General features: G+C 42.8%; 2 protein-coding genes across 2 annotated transcripts in view; both read right to left on the reverse strand.

Moving 5' to 3' along the window:
- Positions 1–258: 258 nt before the first annotated feature.
- Positions 259–3,318, reverse strand: LOC119407504. Its single transcript, XM_037674328.1, has 4 exons — positions 3,266–3,318; positions 1,081–1,907; positions 761–1,006; positions 259–512 (listed from the first exon to the last, which is right to left on the reverse strand). The coding sequence occupies exons 1-4, from the start codon at positions 3,316–3,318 to the stop codon at positions 259–261; spliced, it is 1,380 nt and encodes a 459-aa protein (XP_037530256.1).
- A 48-nt stretch (positions 3,319–3,366) lies between these two features.
- LOC119407505 (serine/arginine repetitive matrix protein 1) overlaps positions 3,367–19,639 on the reverse strand; it is a gene marked incomplete at its 3' end in the record, with an annotated part of 19,848 nt that continues 3,575 nt past the window's right edge. Inside the window, 5 exon segments of the mRNA XM_037674329.1 lie at positions 3,367–4,386; positions 6,590–6,655; positions 7,986–8,343; positions 9,036–9,117; positions 9,371–9,465. Of these exon segments, the coding sequence (XP_037530257.1) occupies positions 3,367–4,386; positions 6,590–6,655; positions 7,986–8,343; positions 9,036–9,117; positions 9,371–9,465 (1,621 nt within the window).

Here is a 19,639-nt window from a genome sequence, read left to right on the forward strand (position 1 = left end):
GGCAGGATGTCGTCAATGCTGTGGTGGAGTTCCACAGGGCGTCCCTTCAACAGTGGTCAGAACCAGGACCACAGAGGAGTTTAAAGACCCTAAATCAGAGCAGCGGGAATAATCAACTGAAATCTCTCTTCCTGAAAGGCTTTAAACAAAATGCCCACAGATGAAGAGGGACTCTGGGGTTAGTGCATGTACCGTCAGAGACGCTGCCCTGAATTAGACATCCAGACATCCAGACATCCAGACACTCCCCGGTTTCTCTCAGCAGACAGTAAGAGGCTGAGGCTGGCTGTCCCGGCGCTGGTTCTTCTTCAGCAGCTGAATGCGGTTGTGGCAGTAGAACTTGACGGCCCTCCAGTCACGGTGGTTGTTGACCAGCAGAGGGCACTGCTGCAGGCAGCGCTCACAGTCCGCCTTGGCGGGAACCCGCAGCTCGTTAATGTTCTGAGTCAGGTGCTCCTCTACCGCTGCACGCTCCGCCTCCGACCAGGGACGCTTTAGGACACCTCGCTTTCCTGTACAGCACAGAGAAAATCAAAGCGTGCATCTAATTAACTCCTTTAATTGCTACTCCCACCCTGTAATAGCAGAACACAAAGAATCAAGATGATGTGAGAAATGTTAAAACATTTCTTCTTTTTCTGCATTTGACTCCAAACTTGACAGCTAAAACTACAAGCTCAAATGTTGAAAACTGTTTTATCACAAGTGCTCTTATCTATAAATGAGGTTATTGTTGCCACACAAAGGATTTTGGGCCGACCTGATCCTCTCCTTCGGTTTGCAGGCATCAGTGGTGGAGGGGGAGGAGAAGGGGGAGGTGGAGACTGGACCGTCTTGATCTTCTTAGGCCGCCCCACTCGCCCGTTGTTCTTGCCTTTCCTGACATACAGCAGCGTAGGCGGAGCGCTCAGAGTGGGCGTTGAAGCGGGCGCCATGGACTCCTCCTTCACGTGCTCCCTGTCAGACTCTCCCTCCGAGTACGAGTCGGCAGAGTTTCCTGACATAACTGGAGAAAGGAAGAGGAGAAAGGTTTAAGGAAAAGTGCTGAAGATGCAGAAACAAGACATCATTCCTGCTCACCGTCCAGCTCCAGACAGATGTGGTTCAGGCTCATCCCTCTGAACAGAACTCCGTCTCTCTCTCCACACAGGACGACTCGGCCGACACGACCCATCAGGCCTGGGTCTTGACCTATCGTGGCACAGTCCTGAGTCACATGGTACTCCCTCTCCAGGAAGTGCTCCAGCCTCTCCACAGCGCTTCCTCCCAGCTGTCCAGGCTCCTCTCCTTCTCCCAGGAGCAGGAGCTGTGTCAGGATCGCCACCTGACGGCGAACCCTGGTCTGCGTCAGGGCGCGGGGGTTTCGAGTACCGCTGGAACGGGCGAGGCTGCGGAGGAGGTCGGTGCCACGCAGAGGAGTGGCAGGAGAGTGGTAGGGCCGGGCAAAAATGTACGGGTTGGCTGGGTCAACCCCTACGTCCTCTCTTGTCTGCAGAAGGAGCTCCAGACAGGGCTCGCAGTGAGGAGGAAGGATGAGGGGCTGGATGCGGCCACGTTTCCCCTGCACACCGACTCTGGGGAGGTGAGGAAGCACCATTCGCTCAAAGGGGGAGAGGGAGGCCTCCAGTGGTGTGAGAGCAGTAGGAGCACCGGGCGAGACAGGAACTGGGCACTGAGGGGTCACACGAGAGCGGTATTCAGCTATGGACAGCTTGGAGACCTCACACTCACGCCTGCGGTTGTACAGGATGAGGAGCGCCAAGCTGGAGTGGCAGAGGAGGCGCCAGGCCTCCGCAGACTGCAGCTGCCGAGACAGAGACAGGAAGGCCGAGTGCTGGAGCCGACGGAGGTACAGGACCAGAGAGGACAGGGAGGACAGAAGAGGCAGCATGTGGTGACGCCCAGAACTAGAGGAGGAAAGAGGGAAAGAGAAACGGAGTAAAACATTTATCATTCTCAATGATCCAAGTTTCGTTTTCCAACATGTAGCTCACTGTGCAATTTTTGATCCATTTCAACAATTCATGTATCAAAACGTTCGGCTCCTTCAGGACAATTCTGCTGTGATGTTTGGTATTTGTGCAATTTTTATTTTTTGAAATATTTAGCTTTGTCAGCCATGTTTTACTCATTGAAAATTAATGGAGTTGTCTTCACGTCCTTCAAACCCTTTTGAGCCGTTTACAACCTGTTACTGATCATTTCAGCTTCCTTCAGCTCATTTTAGCTTCCTTCAGCTCATTTTAGCTTCCTACTCCTTTCAGCTTCTTTCTGCTTTTTTAGTGTAGGCATTTTCCTGCTAATAAACATTTTTTCATTCTTTCTAATGATTTCAACTGTTAAAGCTAACTTAAGCCTGTTTCTGATCATTTCAGGTATTTGTTCTTTTTCACCTACTATTTTTCTCCCAATTTCTGCTTTTTTCTGCTTAAATCAATTTTCTTTTTTGATAACTTCAGATTACTGTGCTCCTTTCTGATACATTTCAGCTCTATTCAGATTTTCCTACACATTTCTACAGTTGTTCTGCGGCTTTCAGCTCTTATTTTCCCACTTTCTTCAAATGTCAGCTGTTAAAATTCAACTTGCATTAACATTTTACTATGAAAGCTTTTAATCCTGGTTTTAGCTCCTTGATCAGCTTTCAGTAATTTCAGCAATAACCATTCACACTGCATTTTCACAGGAAATGACATTAATCTAGTTTCTTTTAAGTTTTAGGTCATAATTTGCTGCGGTATTGTTCTAAGTGCAATAAAGCTTGGTGGTTAAATGTATATTAATAAATATAAACTGATTTATTGACTTAGTGAGCAAATATTGTTTAACTTTAGCTTCAATTTAAGTAACTTCAAGTTAGAAGAATTCAGTCATTGTAAAAACTTGAAGTTACACGTTATGTTTCTGAATAAGCATTAACTTCTTTTTATGACAAGTTTTATTGCAGAGGAATTAAAAAAACAGTGAGTTTAGTTCTTAAAACAGTTCTTGGATTATTTATATCCAGCAGTTATAATCTCAGTCTGCTGATTGTATTATGTCGTTCAGATGTGGCGCACGTTCTACTTAATGCTCCACGTGACTTCATTCAAACAAATATTTTACAGTTACATATCACTGCTGACGGTTTGATTTCCTACGAGGTGAACAAAAAGGTTTTGTTACGATTTAATCATGTAAAATAAAAAAATAATCTCAGGCTTTTGCTGCAAACGCAGACAGAAGGAACCAGCTGTTCACTGAATTTAAACATCTTTTTAATTACCTCAGCAACTCCTTCTCTTTTTCCTCTGCTCCACTTTCATCTCCAAGTTCCATCTCCCCTTTCTCCTCCTCCTCCTCCTCCACCACCTCCTCCTTTAGTGGCTTCATCTCTTTGGCTGTTTTGCAGCTGAAGGACTGAGGGCACCCCAGCTCTAAATCCTCCTCCTCTTTTGGTTTCTTTACAGCTACTACTTCCACTTCCTCTTCCTCCACCTCATCCTCTTCTTCCTTCATTTGTTTTTCTTTCTTTAGTCTCCTCGTCGCTCCCTTCCTGAACTGGGTCGCAGAAACAGGAGGTGGGCCCCTCTTTAGGACGGACACCGCCACTGCGTTCTGTCCGTGGGGGGGAGTCAGCACAGGTGGCGTGGCGCTCCCCCCTGAGGAGATGTGTGATTGGTTGGCTGCAGTCAGAGTGGGCAGGGACATGGATAGGTCCTGGACGCCACTCTGTGCAGGATCTGAACAGAGGCTCACACCTCTGGCGTGGGACAACTTTGAGCGTTGCTGGGTGTGGGGGGGCGCCGTGGCTGTGGTCGTGCTCTGTGCGTGCAGATGAGGCATCTGGGTGTAGCGCTCAACGAGGGCGGAGCACACGTCGGGCTGGTGGGAGTGGTGTTTATCCAAGTGACGGCCCAGAGAGCGGAAGTGTCGCCCACAGTGTTGGCAGGTTTGGCGCGTGGACTCGACAGAAGCCCCTCCTCCTTTTGGGACATCAGCGGAGGCATTTCCTGCGACGCTGGGACCCAGAGGGGTCGGAGGTTTGAACTCGGGCTTGGAGGAAGTAGAGGATGAGGAAGACGAGCAGGGAGGAAAGGACTGGGGTGAAGCAAGTGGTCGATTGAGATGAGACACAATGGAGGAGGAGACAGGTGGCGAGCGCCCGGGTGGGGTCCGGTGGGGGGGTTTCTTCTTTAAAGGAGCCCCACGCCGTTTCTTTCGCCGACGTGGGGCACGCCCACGTCGGCTGGAGTTGTCTTCATCTCCAGCATCCGAGTCACTGGCATCAGAGTGGGAGATGGGGGAGGACGAAGGTGAGAGGGACCAGGAGGGGGTGACAAACTCCTGTTGTTGTTGTTGTCGCCGCTGCTGCTGCTGGGACGTCAAAGACAGAGGCTCGTCCTCCTGGAGGGGACAGAAGAATCATGTGTTTTCCTCAGAGTTTTCTTCTCAGCTGCTACCTTCTTCAGGCACCAAACTTATATCAAAGATTTGGTGTTTGTTTTACGTCAGATGTGCCTGATGCAACCTGGGCTCGAACCTGCAGCCTCAGCATTACACATGACCACCGAGCTAATAGTGAAATAATAAAAATTAAACATATTTAGACCAGTGTTGTAGTCAAGACCACCTAACCAGAGACCAAGACCTCAAGTCTTGGAGCTCAATCTTTTCAGATTATCTGTTCACGACATAGTGACAGTTTTAACATGTAAAAAAAAAAAAAAAAAACATATGCAACTTATAAAAATATTTTTTATAAAAGTTACATACTGCAACTTTAAGTTTGCTTTTGAATGAATGTATCAGCTTTTATAAAATTTCAAAGCTACATAAAGAAATCAGACATTCAGTGGTTTTTGCACAATAATTTTCACGTCATGTGACCCACTGACACAAAACTTATGCTAAACTACTTTAACAGACCTGACAGACGAGGCACCCACATTTATTTCTCTTTTTAAAACATTTTTTTAATTTTACATAGTTTCTTTGTTCAAAAATCATGATTTTTGCTCAATAACTAATTAGAAAATGCTTTAAAATGAGAAATAAATGATGGTGTCTTGTGTGTCAGGTCTACGCCTAATGGGCATAATAGACTTGAAACAGAAGACACATCAGAGTCCTGAACAGATACAAAGCATGAGCAGCCACAGGTGGTGATGTCATTTAAAACTCTGACACTATGTGTCATTATTATACAGTAGTCCCTCACAACTTCGTGGTTCGTTTTTCACAGACTATCACAGTTTTTCAAAATAAGATTGGACATGACACACAATTGGCTGACTGAAGGATGAGCCGCATGATCGGCATGGAATTTCTGTTTTTAAAATTATTTTTTTGATTATTTAGCACCTCTGTGCAGCCCACACTGCAGGATAAGCTTCCTGCTGCAGCTGATGTGGGCGTGGCCAAGAACGCTTGCAGGTGGCTGAGAGCAGCGGAGGCAGGGAGCTGAAATCATGACATGCTGTGCTCTTAGAGCGTTTAGAAACATTGTTTACAATATTGCAAGAGAGTGGGAAGGGTTTAAAATAAATATGTATATATAAATAAACTATTACTTACTACTTGTACTACTATTCCTACTTTGCAGTTTTTCACGGGGCTTCAGGGTACGGATCCCCTGCAATAAACGAGGGACTACTGTACACAATAAAAAGATTTTCCAATGAAGGAAGAACTTTAACGTTGTGCTGCTCACCCACTTTGACAGGTGGCTGTTGAGGGTTTCTATTTATTTAACTTAGTGAGGACAGAAAATGTTTTTACGGTCAGCCGCTCAGTTGTTGAACTTGTTACTGGTAGTCGTCTCTAATCGTTTTGAGTTGTTTAATTTGGTCGATTGACAAACATCAGGTTCAGTAAATATTCACAGCCGTTCACCTGGCTCTTTATCTGCTGTTTGAAATGTTTACCAGTCGGTCGGTTAATGTTCCCTTCCGTTGTGTGGTGCTGAGCGCTGCGCACGGAATGACAACTGCACTGAAAGCGACAGAAAACCATAAAGCAGCTGACAAATCCTACACAATGAGCTAAAACACACTTATTTCTTTTCAGTCAATACGTTTAGAAATGATTGCCCTTTAACAGAACTCCTACTGTATAAACAGAGGATTGATAATAACCGTGAGAAAGGTTTATGATATGGTCGGCAGCTTTAATTATTTCATCGTTCTTCCACAGAAATAATGTTTTCATTGTTTTTTCTTGTTGCCAAGGAGGGGAAATATAAATACTACAACTCCCATGGGTCTCGGTCAACACACTGTTGAGGCGGAGGCCATTAAAAGGTGCAACAATAAATGAAATGAGTTCAAAACGCAGGATTTTGAAAGGTGTCTTGACCCTTCAGCTCCTAAAATCTATCAAACCCAAAACATTTAAATGAATTTAGATTTTTGTGGCGATCTCTGAGAGGTTTCCATTTAACCATTAGTAAAGAATTTTTTCATCTCGAGTAGTTTCCTGTCAATCCCAGTGAAAGATCAGCTGAAAGTTACTGTTCCTGATTCAGCACTGCATGATGGTGCAAACGGACTTTATGAAAATAACGTTCTGACACAATGTTCTCATAGAAAATGTTGTTTTGTCCTCTTACCTTTTTGATATTGTCAGAGTCAGAGTTACACTCTTGTTGCGCTGCAGACACGGTGGCACGGAAACCCTGTGGAGCGCAGAAAACTCTGTTACATCAGTAAACGAGCTGCTTGTGGAGATTTGTGTTGCAGCCAGTTCAGCTGCGACTCGAAGCAAGAAACACACCTCCACAGTGGTTCATAAACACAAAACCGACAAATCCGACAAATTAAAATTCAAAACTAAAGAAGTGAAACCAAATCGTCACTTCCTGTGAAAATGCAATATGAACGCTTATTGCTGAATGATTTTTGCTGCAATCTTCTGAAGAAGCCGAAACAGAGCTGAAAATGTTTTGGTTAATGAGCTGAATTTAAACAGCTGTCGTTTGCTGAAAGCAGCAGAAATGTAGCAGAATAAGCTGAAATACAAAAAAAAGCTGCAATTAGCAAAAAAGTAGCTGAAAAGGCTAAAAAAAAAGGCTGAAATTAGAGAAGAGACTGAAAGGAGCATAAAAAGTAGAAATTATTAAAAAGATGCGCAAAACTGCTAAATATTTCTAAAAGTAAAAATAGCACAACTACAAAGAGTCACAGCAGGAATGTCCTGACTGAGCCCAACGTTTTGATGCATGAACGATTTCCGTGTGGAAAAGCGTAGCGAAGTTAACAGTGAGGATGATTTAGAAACATTCTTTAGCCCTACAGACCAGAATCAGACGGACTGAACGGAGCGGCAACAACTCCACTCCGAACCCCGATGTCGGTTTCTCAATTCTGACTATTTAATGTTCTAAAATGGATCATCATTTGGTTGATTAAATTGATCCAATCTAATGGGATCCATTAAACAAACAAACGCCATGTAATAACCATGGTTACTGTTGCTGAAGGCCTCTAGGTAGAGCGGGAGACTGAGCTCAGCCGTCACCATGGTAACCCTATGCCTTACTTAACTTGAGCGTGTGTGCGTGCGTGTGATGGGTAGTGTGTGTGTGTGTGTGCAGACAGTGAGTGAAGCCTATCAGCAGTGTGTAGGTACATAAGGCGCGCAACAAGAACTGAAGACTGAGACCAGCACTTTGTTAAAAAGATTTGTTTCACATCGGAAATGGAGTTTAACTTCAACATAAAATTAAGTTTGGAGAATCAGAGATAAACATTAGTTAAAAACATCAAAACAGTTGCTCAGTTCAAAAGGAGACTTTTTTTTTTTTGACTAAACACACAAAGCCCAGAAGTTGTTGTAAAGACGGCTGACGGGATGTTGACTTAAACTTGCTGGTTGCACCAAACACCGTTTTAAAATTGTCTATTTGTTCTAACATCAGAAAGAAGTTAATGATGTAAAGAACATTGTTCTGGGGTGTGAAGGTCTAACTTATGTTACTGAATGTATCCATCCATCATGATACTGACCAGGTTCTCTCCCCACTCAATCAGGCTGTAATCGACTGTAATTTCCTCTCCTTTGGTGATGTCTCGAATGGCGATTACCACCAAGCGCACCTGGCTCCCGCAGTGGACCTCTCGGATGCGACAGTTAGGGGAGGGAGGGTAGGGCATGGCTGCTGAAGCCGGAGCAGAGGCAGCGGGAGCAGCCGGAGCCGTGGACGCCGGGCTCAGAGAGACGGCCTGAGCTGGGGCTGCGGTGGCCGGAGCCGGAGCGGGTACTGGTGTGGGGGTCCGAACTGAGGAGGCAGCTGGAGACAGAGCCGGTGTGGAGGAGGTCTTGGATAAAGCGGGGACTTTATCCTGAGTCAGCTCTGATGGACCGCTGGAGGGTTGAGAGGGGGAATATGAAGTTATTTGTAGCCCTCGTGAGGAAAACTCGTGTTTTTGGGACTAGAAACACTCTGCATTATTTATTTATTTTTTTATTTTTTTGTCGTTTGGGATCAATTGTAAAATAAGTACTTGATCAAATACTCATTACTACGTTCAATACAACAAAGTCTTATGACAAAAAAATCTGGTTAGTTTCCTAAAAGGTTTTCTGCTTGCTATGATTTTACATCAAAAGAAAAAAAATTGTTGATTTATTTTTAAATTGACCAAATGAGTGTCCAGGCAGATAGACCAACACAAAAAAACATGTTTGCCGAGTGGCCCCATCTCTACCAACTGAGCCACCTGTTTTTATCACGGTACAGTAAATGCAGCGCACAGCTTTGCAGCTAAATGTTCTGGGTTGTTTTGCTACAGAGATCCAGCGCGGTGTTCCTGAAAGCACAAACGTTCTCAGACGTTTGCTCCAAAGCTTCAGCTCATTTTCTATTTGAGTGCATTTTTCTGAGAGCTGATAAACAAGTCAGCTTTAAATGTGGGTAAAATTAAAACTTAAGGCTCGACTGAGCTGCAGTCAGACCAAACAGTCCACACTGCTAAAACAAGATTTACAATAATAATAATAATAATAATAATAATAATAATAATAAACTAAAAGAAGTGTGTGTGTTTGACACTCACCAGCTGCGAGGAGCAGACTCTGTGTTACAGACAGACCGGTCCTGGGTGGACCGTTTATTCTCTGATCCATCCTTTCGATCACCTGAGAGCGCAGAAACAGATTACAGAGCAGGAACACACACATCACAACACAAACACATACGCACAGGTCATCGCCCCATCTCCTGAAGCGCACACACACACAGAAACACAAAAAAACACACACATAAAAGTAGGTCACTCACTCACACACAGGCCACCCACGCAATAATGACAGACAGATGACATGCAAACAACACACACACACACCTGATAGAAGAATACCACATGAAAATATAACACACATAAACACAAACCTGAGCTGAGGTTGTGTTCAGGCACGCCATCTTCCTCTGTGTGTGTGACGAAAACTTTAACGGGTGTCCCTTTTCTCTTCCTTCCACAGCCACGCCTGCAGAACACACACACACAAAATATAAATATATAAAAAAAAGGATTATCATTTAATCAATTTGCCCAGTGGCCAAACTTCGCGAGTCAGGTCAGAGAGGGGATCAATAAGCTGATGGATCAATGCAAACGCTCCCATACAGGCACATGCAGGCAAACAAACAGCAGACAGAAACGTGCAACATGGGACCTGCACAGAAAAAATGCCAGCACGAAGAAAATAAAATGTTCTGCTTTTAAAACTTTGCAGCTAATACCTGAATGGTGGTAAAATGTCAGGACAATGAATGTTTAAACTAGAAACAAATCTGTGTCTTATGCTGCCACCGGATGGCAGCATAAGACTGTTTGAACTGAAGGATGGATAGTGAGGGAGCAAGCAGCGTGTCCCTTCAAGGAAAAATGGGAGGGAGGCCCCTTGACGTGACATGGGCTGTCTCTCTTCGGTTCTCAAAATGGCAGACACTCGTGTGGTTTGAGATCTTTAGCATAGCATTTTTCACACAAAGATTTTAATAATAATTTTTTTTTAAATCAGTAAACAAGTTCTCGGCTTCTTTTTGCAGAGAAAAACAACTTTTTACACAATGGCACGGGTTTCAACCGTGAATTTTGAGGCTTCAACAAGACGGAGGTTTTTTCCCCGAGGTCAGCCTGTTAGCTTAGCTCGTAGCTTAGCTTCTCAGCTTAGTTGCTTTTAACGATCCAAAAACGCAATTTTGGATCGTTTGAACGATTTTAAAGAGAAGAGAGAAAGGGAGGGGTCAGTGAAGAGCACCGGAGTTGAACCTTTTATCATCCAGTGTCTTCAGTAGAGAGAGACACGAAGAAACGATAAAGCAAATAAATGAAAATGAGGTTGATAATTTTCATTTATTATGCAATCATTGATTTATTGTTTAATTTATCATGCAATTATTGATTTATTGTTTATCGCGACAGGCACAGAAGCAGGAGCAAGCAGGAGGACAACTCGCTGTGCATTTCTTGAAATTTAACAAAATAAGCACCTAAAAACAATTATTTGCTTGCTCGACGTTTGTGTCTCACTTGAACTTTTACTTAATAAATGCACTTTAATGGTCAAATCAGCTGCATTTTGTTGGGGCGGCGCAGCGAAATGAAGCCGATTTGATGGATGCTCCAGACATAATCTCGCAGCTGGATGAAGGTGGCAGTCTATGGCAAGCTGATTGTGTCATTAATAGCCACTTTTTACCTATTACATGACACAACGGCATGCCATACTACTCAAGTGCCATCTAGTGGCTGAAAATGGTAGTGTTCAATATTTTCAGTCAAAATGAATGAAAACGGTCGTATCTCAGCCAAAATTGGTTTATAAATATGGGAAAAAAAATCCATAAATAAGTCGCTTCCGCATACAAGTCGCAGGGCATGCAAATTATGCAAAAAACTGACTTGTAGGCCAGAAAATACAGTAATATTTTTCCCCTTTTTACACATGACAATGCACCGTATGTTCAGGTTTTTAAAGCTGCAAGTCTTTTTTTTTTTTTTCTCCACATCACCAATAAAAGCTACAAATTTCCATGAGCAACAAACATTGTTGGAGCTCCGGACCAAATGGGAAATAAAGCTAGCAGACACTAAATACAACGTTTGAGTGATTAACGGGTTTAAATGTTTAAATCTCTGCTGTGAATTAAAACATTTAGTGTGGGATGTATGTTTTATTACAGCTTGAGAAAAAAAAAGTGACATCTGTTTTGTTTTTTTCCAAGAATAAATTTGCTTCAAGGCAAAAAATATCAACAATCAATAAGTAATAGACTACTGGTCACCTTGTTGCTCGTGTACAGCATCAGTATGTTGTGTGTTCAATAAACACACAGCAAACGGTGCAATGAGACAAAACTTCACAGCCCAACTTAACACGCCAATGAAGATGTAATTTCTGAGTGACATCAGCAGCAGTACGATTCTGCAGCCCGTCTGTGTTTTATCTTTGAGCAGGATGACTTCTGACCATGCAGAGCTTGAACGCAGCCACTTGTCTGAAGTCAGATTATCTTCTCCAGACTAAATCCATGCCAAAACAGCCACACTCAGATGGGCCAAACAGCCGAATCTAGGCTCATTCTGCTACCGCGGACCTCTGCATTTTTCCCCATCGATGTAGTTTCATCTACACGATAGTCTGATGAAACTAGGCCAGAGGAAGATCATGCTTTGGATTGTGTGGCGATTTGTTGCTGTATGCGAAAGAATGTGAATTTGTGAGTTTTGGCATAAAACTAGAGTAAATAACAGTAACAGAAGAGAAAGATAAACAAGTATCAGGACAGGAAAGTAAGACGGCAGAGTTGAAGATGGAGAAAACTCTCAAAGAGAGGGAGACATCAAACAAACTGTCTTTCATCTAGACTCAACGCTGTGTATAAGTCTGTGTGCGTTTAACCTTTAATTTAGCTCTCTTATCTGTCCTTATTTTCCTCCGTGTAAAGATTTTTGTGCAACAAATACACAAGTCCTGCCTAAAAAATGATGACTGTCAACAAGCCACCAGAGAAGTTTTCATCTCTGTATTAATGAGGTATTCTGCAGAGCTGATGATTGTACTACTCCACTTATCACTAGAGGCCGACCAATATATCAGTAGGGCGGATAATTTAGGATGATAGACGTGTGGGGACCTATCGGTATTGGTGATAATTGTCCCATTAAGTGCCGATATAAGCACTTCTAATTTTCACCCCTAAAATGCTGGAAATGAGCCATAATTGTACAGTGTATCCAGCAGAGGGCGCATGAAGACTACTTTCAAGTCACTGCCACTCATTTCAGTTTCAGTTTCACATTCAGCAGAGAAGAAGCAGCGAGCAATACTGTGTAGCGTATTTTACTGCACGGAGCATGGTAAGTTACTTGTATCTGTAAAACAAATCATCAATAATAGATTCTCTTCGATCCTCCAACCTGCTTGTCATTATCTACTGTATGCGTCTCTTAAGTTAGCAAGCTAACGTTTAGGTAACCTAGCATAAGCTATTGCATTGTAAAACTTTAGCCAGAACAATAAATCTAGCGTAGCGGTAAATACATATCAGCGTGTTAGTAACGTTATCTTTGTCCTCCTCAATGAAATCTTTACTTCTCTGCAAAGAACAAAACCTCAGCTGTGTTCAATTCTAATAAGGCCTTCACCATATGTAACTCACCGTTTAAAGAGTGAACAGGGAAGGGTGTTTTTGTTTAATTTATATTTGTGTAACACTCTTGATAACTTTATGGTGATTAGTGGAGGATAGAAAATGTGAACGCACGTTAGGAAGACTGGTTTTATGACCAGTGCACCACTTGTAATCTTAGAGTAGGTCTAGGTATAGGTGGATCCGATTAGCTTAGCTTCATGGTTGCTAACAGCTGCACTAAATAACAAGCCCTGCTCCACTCGATGTTTTCTTAGATTCTAGGGGGTGGACAAAGCTCAAAAATTTTCAGCCATTATTCAATTCATCCATCCATCCATCCATTATCTTTACCCGTTTATTCCATTTTGGGTCACGGGGGTCGCTGGTGCCCATGTCCAGCAATCACTGTGCGAGGGGCGGGGTACACCCTGGACGGGTCGCAAGTCCATCACAGGGCCACATAGAGACAAACGACACAAACAACCATTCACTCTCTCACTCACACCTAGGGAAAATTTAGAGTTACCAATCAGCCTAACATGCATGTTTTTGGTTTGTGGGAGGAAACCGGAGCACCCGGAGAAAACCCACGCATGCACGTAGAGAACATGCAAACTCCACCCAGAAAGGCCCCTGGACCGGGGTTTGAACCAGGGACCTGCTCGCTGAGAGGCAGCAGCTCTACCAGTTGCGCCACCGTGCTGCCCACTTATTCAATTCAAAGTTTATTTATATAACACATTTAAAAATAACCACAGCTGACTAAAGTGCTTCACAAGAATACAACGTTGTTGATAAAATATGATAAAATATGATAAACAAATTAAAATTGAGTTTAATAAAAATAAAAGTATGATAAAATTTGCAGTAAAATACCAATAAAACAATAGTACTAATAAAAACCAAGACAGTTATTGCATATTTGCTGCAATTTCCCCAAAACTTGAGTCAATCAAGTACTAATTTGAGTGAAGTCCAGGGAGAACAGATGTGTTTTCATCTGGACTTAAACTGATCTACTGAGTGAGAGAGCTTCACAGACAGAGAGAGGCTGGTCCACAGTCTGGGTGCTGCCACAGAGAAGGCTCTGTCACCTCTAGTCTTCAACCTCGCTTTAAGGACAGTCAACAAGAGCTGGTCGGCTGACCTCAGGGCTCTGGATGGAGTGTAGGGCTGCAGCAGCTCGCTTAGGTAAGATGGAGTTTAAACACAAAAACAATCAATAAAACTTCGAATTTCACCTGAAAAGCAACAGGGAGCCAGTGAAGGGAGTGTAAAACGGGGGCAATAGATTTACGCCTCCATGTGTTTGTCAACAGACGGGCTGCAGCGTTTTGGACGCTCTGCAATCGCTCCATTATATCTGTCATAATATCTACCTTCCCCTCCCAATATCAATATCGGCGATAAGTCAAAATTTCCATTTTGGTTGGGCTCTACTTATCACAACAATCCAAAAAGTCACGTGGTTTTTGTACATCTACTTTCATTATAAAACTGATAAGATGCTGCACTAACCAGCCAAGACCACTCATATTCTCATCTTTAGTTTAATATTATATGTAGAAAAATCAGATTTATTTATGTGTGCACTTAAAGTAGAGTCACTGAAATCGGGACAAAAATATTTCTAGAAGTGAAGCTTAATAAAACTCAAAAATTACATTTAAAGCTATTCAGCGTGCTACATGTGAGAGATCTGAACACAGTACTTCATAAAATAACTCACCTCAGTCCATGTAGTTGCCTTCTGCATAACATTTAGCCATGCTTCAATATTTTAGCTGGAGTGTGCATAAATAAACTAAAAACTAAGACACTGTGCATAATTTGTTTTGTAAAGTCTTAATAAAATGCAAAACAAAAATATGTACAACATTTGCAGCAGGCAGGTCTCTGCTTTAAAAACGCTTTCAGCAAGTACAGCCTGTCCAAAGCGTTTAAATAAACTTTGTTGAATTGTCATTTTTATGCCTACAATTAGCTCCACAAGAAGGATATGCAGCTGATGTACATAAAGAAGGCTGAAAAGCTCTAGACACAGAGAAATCAGTTGTTGTGGGTCTACAAAGCCTCATAAGATTAAATTAAATGTCAGTCAACCCTTAAACATAAATATGACTTCTATGCTTCAAAATGATGAAGATCTACTTGTGACATCCAAAAAAAATAAATAATAATAAGCTGCAGAGTAGTCAGGTTTAGAACAGTTTAATTGATGTTGTTGACAAACTACATGATTATTTATTCATCACTTAGTTGCACAACTGTGGTCTTCATTCCTCCAGGGTTCCTACACTTTTCATTCGTTAAAACTCCAGATCTTTCTAGACTTTCATCTCTGGATTCAATAGTTAATTGGAGGGCAATTTGATGGTTAAAGGCAAACATTTATTGCAAGATGTACAGTAGTAATAGTAGACGGTGCACTGAAGGTGGAGTAACATTTTATGGTTAAAAAAAAAAAGCGCAATATAATTTTAAAAAATAAAGCCTATGTTGCCTCATAATGAAATAAGTTTACAACCCAGTCACACAACGACTGAAGTCTCCTTTGATATGACATAAGCTTCATTTATCAAAACTATGTTCCAGTTCGGCAGCACGGTGGCGCAACTGGTAGAGCTGCTGCCTCTCAGCGAGCAGGTCCCTGGTTCAAACCCCGGTCCAGGGACCTTTCTGGGTGGAGTTTGCATGTTCTCTCCGTGCATGCGTGGGTTTTCTCCGGGTACTCCGGTTTCCTCCCACAGTCCAAAAACATGCATGTTAGGCTGATTGGTAACTCTAAATTGTCCCTAGGTGTGAGTGAGAGAGTGAATGGTTGTTTGTCTCGTTTGTCTCTGTGTGGCCCTGTGATGGACTTGCGACCCGTCCAGGGTGTACCCCGCCCCTCGCACAGTGATTGCTGGACATGGGCACCAGCGACCCCCGTGACCCAAAATGGAATAAGCGGGTAAAGTAAATGGATGGATGGATGTTCCAGTTCAGAGAAAAATTGATTATACTTTAGTGCGAGGCTATTTCTTCCATTTACTTTTCATTTTATTTGCTTTGTATATGATTGTCTATTGTTGTCTGTACCAAATTTTTAAAACAAGTCTCTACTGTAAATGAGTCCTCGAGGCTTAATGAGACTAACCTGTATAAATAAAGGTTGAATTGAAAACTTGTGACTGATAATCCCATCAATCCACTTCAACCTACTCTCCAGCTCCTTCTGGATTACCCCAAGATATTCCCAGACCAGCTAATTTACCCCTGGTGATGGCCATCTTGGATTTTGATGTGGCAACTCAAAATTCAATAGGAATCTTTGTTAGGCCTAGATGTAACCACAGATGGAGCACAAGCCAGTGTATTTCTCGTGCCAGTCCCAAGCCCGGGTAAATGGTGAGTTTGTGTCAGGAAGGACATCCGACATAAAGCACTTTTGCCAAAACTAACATGCAAGTTCATATAAGTGACAGGTCAAGCCTCGGATTAACAACAACCGTCACTGGCACTGTTGACAAACAGGGTGCCAGCTGAAATTGTGCTACTGTTAGTCGAAGACAATGAGAAGGGAAACGTGTCGGGAGACAGAGGGAGAAGAAGAAGTCAAGAATGTAGGACTGAGGGTGGCAACTCAATGTGGGGACAATGACGGGCAAAAAGGTAGAAAGCTGGCGGACATGATGCAGAGAAGGAAGGTAGATGTTTAGTGTCCAAGAGACCAAGTGGAAGGACAGCAAGTCTTACAGCATTGGAGCAGGGTTTAAAATGTTTTACCATGGTGTTGACAGAAAGAGAAATGAGTAAAGGTGGTCCTGAAGGAGAAGTTTAGCAAAGAATGTAGTAGAGGTGAAAAAAGTGTCAGAGAGAGTGAAGTATCTGAAGGCAGAAGTAGAAGGTCTGATGCTAAATGTCAGTGGTTATGCTCCACAGGTTGAATGTGACATGGAGGAGAAAGATACATTTTGGAAGGATCTGGATGAAGTGATAGAGAGTATTCCCAGGGAGGAGAGAGAGTGGTGATCAGAGCAGACCTGAATGGACATGTTGGTGAAGGAAACAGAGGGGATGAGGAAGTGATGGGCAAGTTTGGTGTCAAGAAAAAAAAACTAGGAAGGACAGATGATGGATTTTGCTAAAAGAATGGAAATGGCTATAGCAAACATTTCCAAAAGAGGGAGGAACATAGAGTGACCTATAAGAGTGGAGGCAGGAGTATGCAGGTCGACTACATTTTGTATAGAAGAGAAAACCTGAGGGAGATTTGGGACTGCAACATTGTGGCAGGTGAGAGCATAGTCAGACAGTATCGGATTGTTGTGTGTAGAATGACTGTTGTTGTGAAGAAGAAAAAAGCGTAAAAACAGAGAAAACGACCAAATGGTGGAAGCTGAGGAAAGAAAAATGTTGTGAGGCGTTCAGAGAGGAGCTGTTAAAGGCTATGGGAGGTAAGAAAAAGCTTCCAGATGACTGAGCTACTACAGCAACAGTAATTATAATTAGAGACAGGAAGGTACTTGGTGTGTCACCTGGACAGAGAACAGATAAGGAAACCTAGTGGTGGAATAGTGAAATGCAGGAAGCTATTCAAAGAAAGAGGTTAGCCAAGAAAAAAAAATAACAGTGAGAAGAGACAGGAATATAAGGAGATGCAATGTAGATCAAAGAGGGAGGTAGCTAAGGCCAAGCAGAAGGTGTATGATGAGTTGTATGGGAGGCTGGACACTAAAGAGACTGCGAAGGACTTGTACCAAATGGCAAGCCAGAGGGAGGGATAAGGCTGGAAAGGATGTGCAGCAGGTTAGGCTTGTAACAAGTGAGGACAGTGTGACAAGAAGATGGAAGGAGTACTTGGAGGAGCTAATGAATGAAGAGAATGAAAAAGAGAAAGAAGAGTAAAGGTCAAAGAAACTGTGGATCAGAAAACAGGAAAGACTAATGATTATGAAGTTTGGCAAGTTCTGAACAGAATGATAAAGGGGAAGGCAGTAGGACCTGATGGCATACCAGTGGAGGTTTGGAAATATCTTGGACAGATGGCAGTGAGGTTTTTGACTCAAATATTCAATTGTATATTTGAGAGTGGAAAAAATGCCTGAGAAATGGAGAAGAAATATGCTGGTGCCCATTTTTTAAGAACAAAGGTGATGTACGGAGTTGTGGCAACTACAGAAGAATTACTATAAGTTGATGAACCACATGATGAATATCTGGGAATGAGTTGTGGAAGCAAGACTTAGACAAGGTGACAATTTGCGAGCAGCAGTATGGTTTCATGCCAAGAAAGCGCACCACAGATGCCATCTTTGCTTTGAGGATGCTGATGGAGAAGAGGGTCAGAAAGAACTTCATTGTATTTGTGTGGATTTAGAACAAGCATATGACAGGGTGCTAAGGGAGGAGGTGTGGTATTGCATAAGATGAGGAAATCTGGAGTGGCAGAGAAGTATGTTAGATTGGTATAGGTCAAGGACATGTATGAGGACAGCAGGACACTAGTGAGATGTGCTTTAGACGTGACAGATAGCTTCAAGGTGGAGGTAGGATTGCATCAAGGATCGGCTCTGAGCCCCTTCTTGTTTGCACTGGTGATGGACTGACTAACAGATGAGGTCAGGTAGGAATCTCTGTGGACTATGATGTTTGCAGATGACATTGTGATCTGTGGCGAGAACAGGGAACAGATGGAAGAGAACTTGGAGAGGTGGAGATATGCACTTGGAAGAAGAGCAATGAAAGTCAGCCGTAGTAAGAGAGTACATGTGTGAATGAGAAGGACACAGGTGGGTGGAACAGTAATGCAACAGTACAAGGAGCAGAGGTCACAAAGTTGCAGGACTTCAAGTACTTGTAGTCAACTGTCCAGGAAAATATGGAGTATGGTAAAGAGATTCCAGGCAGAATGGAGTACTGTAGCTGGAGAAAAGTTTAAGGAGGGATTTGCCACAAAAGGGTGTCAGCAAAGGTCAAAGGAAAAGTTTACAAGACCATAGTAAGACCAGCTATGTTGTACTGTCTGGAGACAGAGACATGTAGAAAAAGACAGAAGAGACAACTGAAGTGGCAGAAATGAAGTTGTTGAGGTTCTCCTTAGGAGTGACATGGATGGATAAGATTAGGGAATGAGATCATCAGAGGTAGAGCGCAGGTTGGACAACTGGGAGATAAAGTTAGTGACGAGCATTGACGGTGTTCACCCCAATTCACTGGATCTATCATGAGATTCCTGAGTGTTCCTGTTCATGTGTGGGTTGTCTGTGTGCAAATCTACATGTATTTTCTTAACCTAACTGGATGCATCTCATTATTTGACACTCATTCATTACTTGGATTTAGTGGATTTAGCCGAGTCCTGCAACATTTGCACGGGTTGCTTAAAAAAATGCATAGGGGAACATATCTATTTATCTTGATGGTCTTGAAGAAAATGTTTAATTTTAATTTAATAAAACGGCAAAAAATAATCCTCAAGGATGCAATGAGTTTTTGACCCCGTCACAAAACGAACAGGGGTAATAGGAAATAACCTCCATCTGTCCGTACATTTTGTTAGCATCTTCTTCTTTCAGCTTTTCCCTCTTCAGGGGTCGCCACAGTGTCATCTTCCTCCATCTCACCCTGTCCTCTGCATCCTCTGTCCTTACTCCAACTACCTCCATGTCCTCTCTAACTGCATCCATATATCTTCTCTTTGACCTTCCTCTGTATTTTTTTCCTGGTAGCTATAATATACCCACTGTCCCTCCTCTGGACATGTCCAAACCATCTCAGTCTGGTCTCTAACTGAAAAAATGGAATATCTGTATACAACAAATAATGAAGCTTTATTTTAAAGACATGATCCTGTATAAAATATAACTCAGACCAACTCAAACGCTCACAGATGTTTACAGTCATGCTTGTTTGACGACGCTGATTTTAAGTCTTCATGTCAGCAGCTTTCAGAAAACAAGATTGTGTTGGATTATTTTGGGTTGTGTGCGTGTTTTTTTTTTTTTTTTTTTTTTTTTGGGGGGGGGGGGGGGGGGG

This window comes from Nematolebias whitei, chromosome 3 (assembly GCF_014905685.2).
Source record: "Nematolebias whitei isolate Nwh7 chromosome 3, NemWhi1, whole genome shotgun sequence".
NCBI lineage: Eukaryota > Metazoa > Chordata > Actinopteri > Cyprinodontiformes > Rivulidae > Nematolebias > Nematolebias whitei.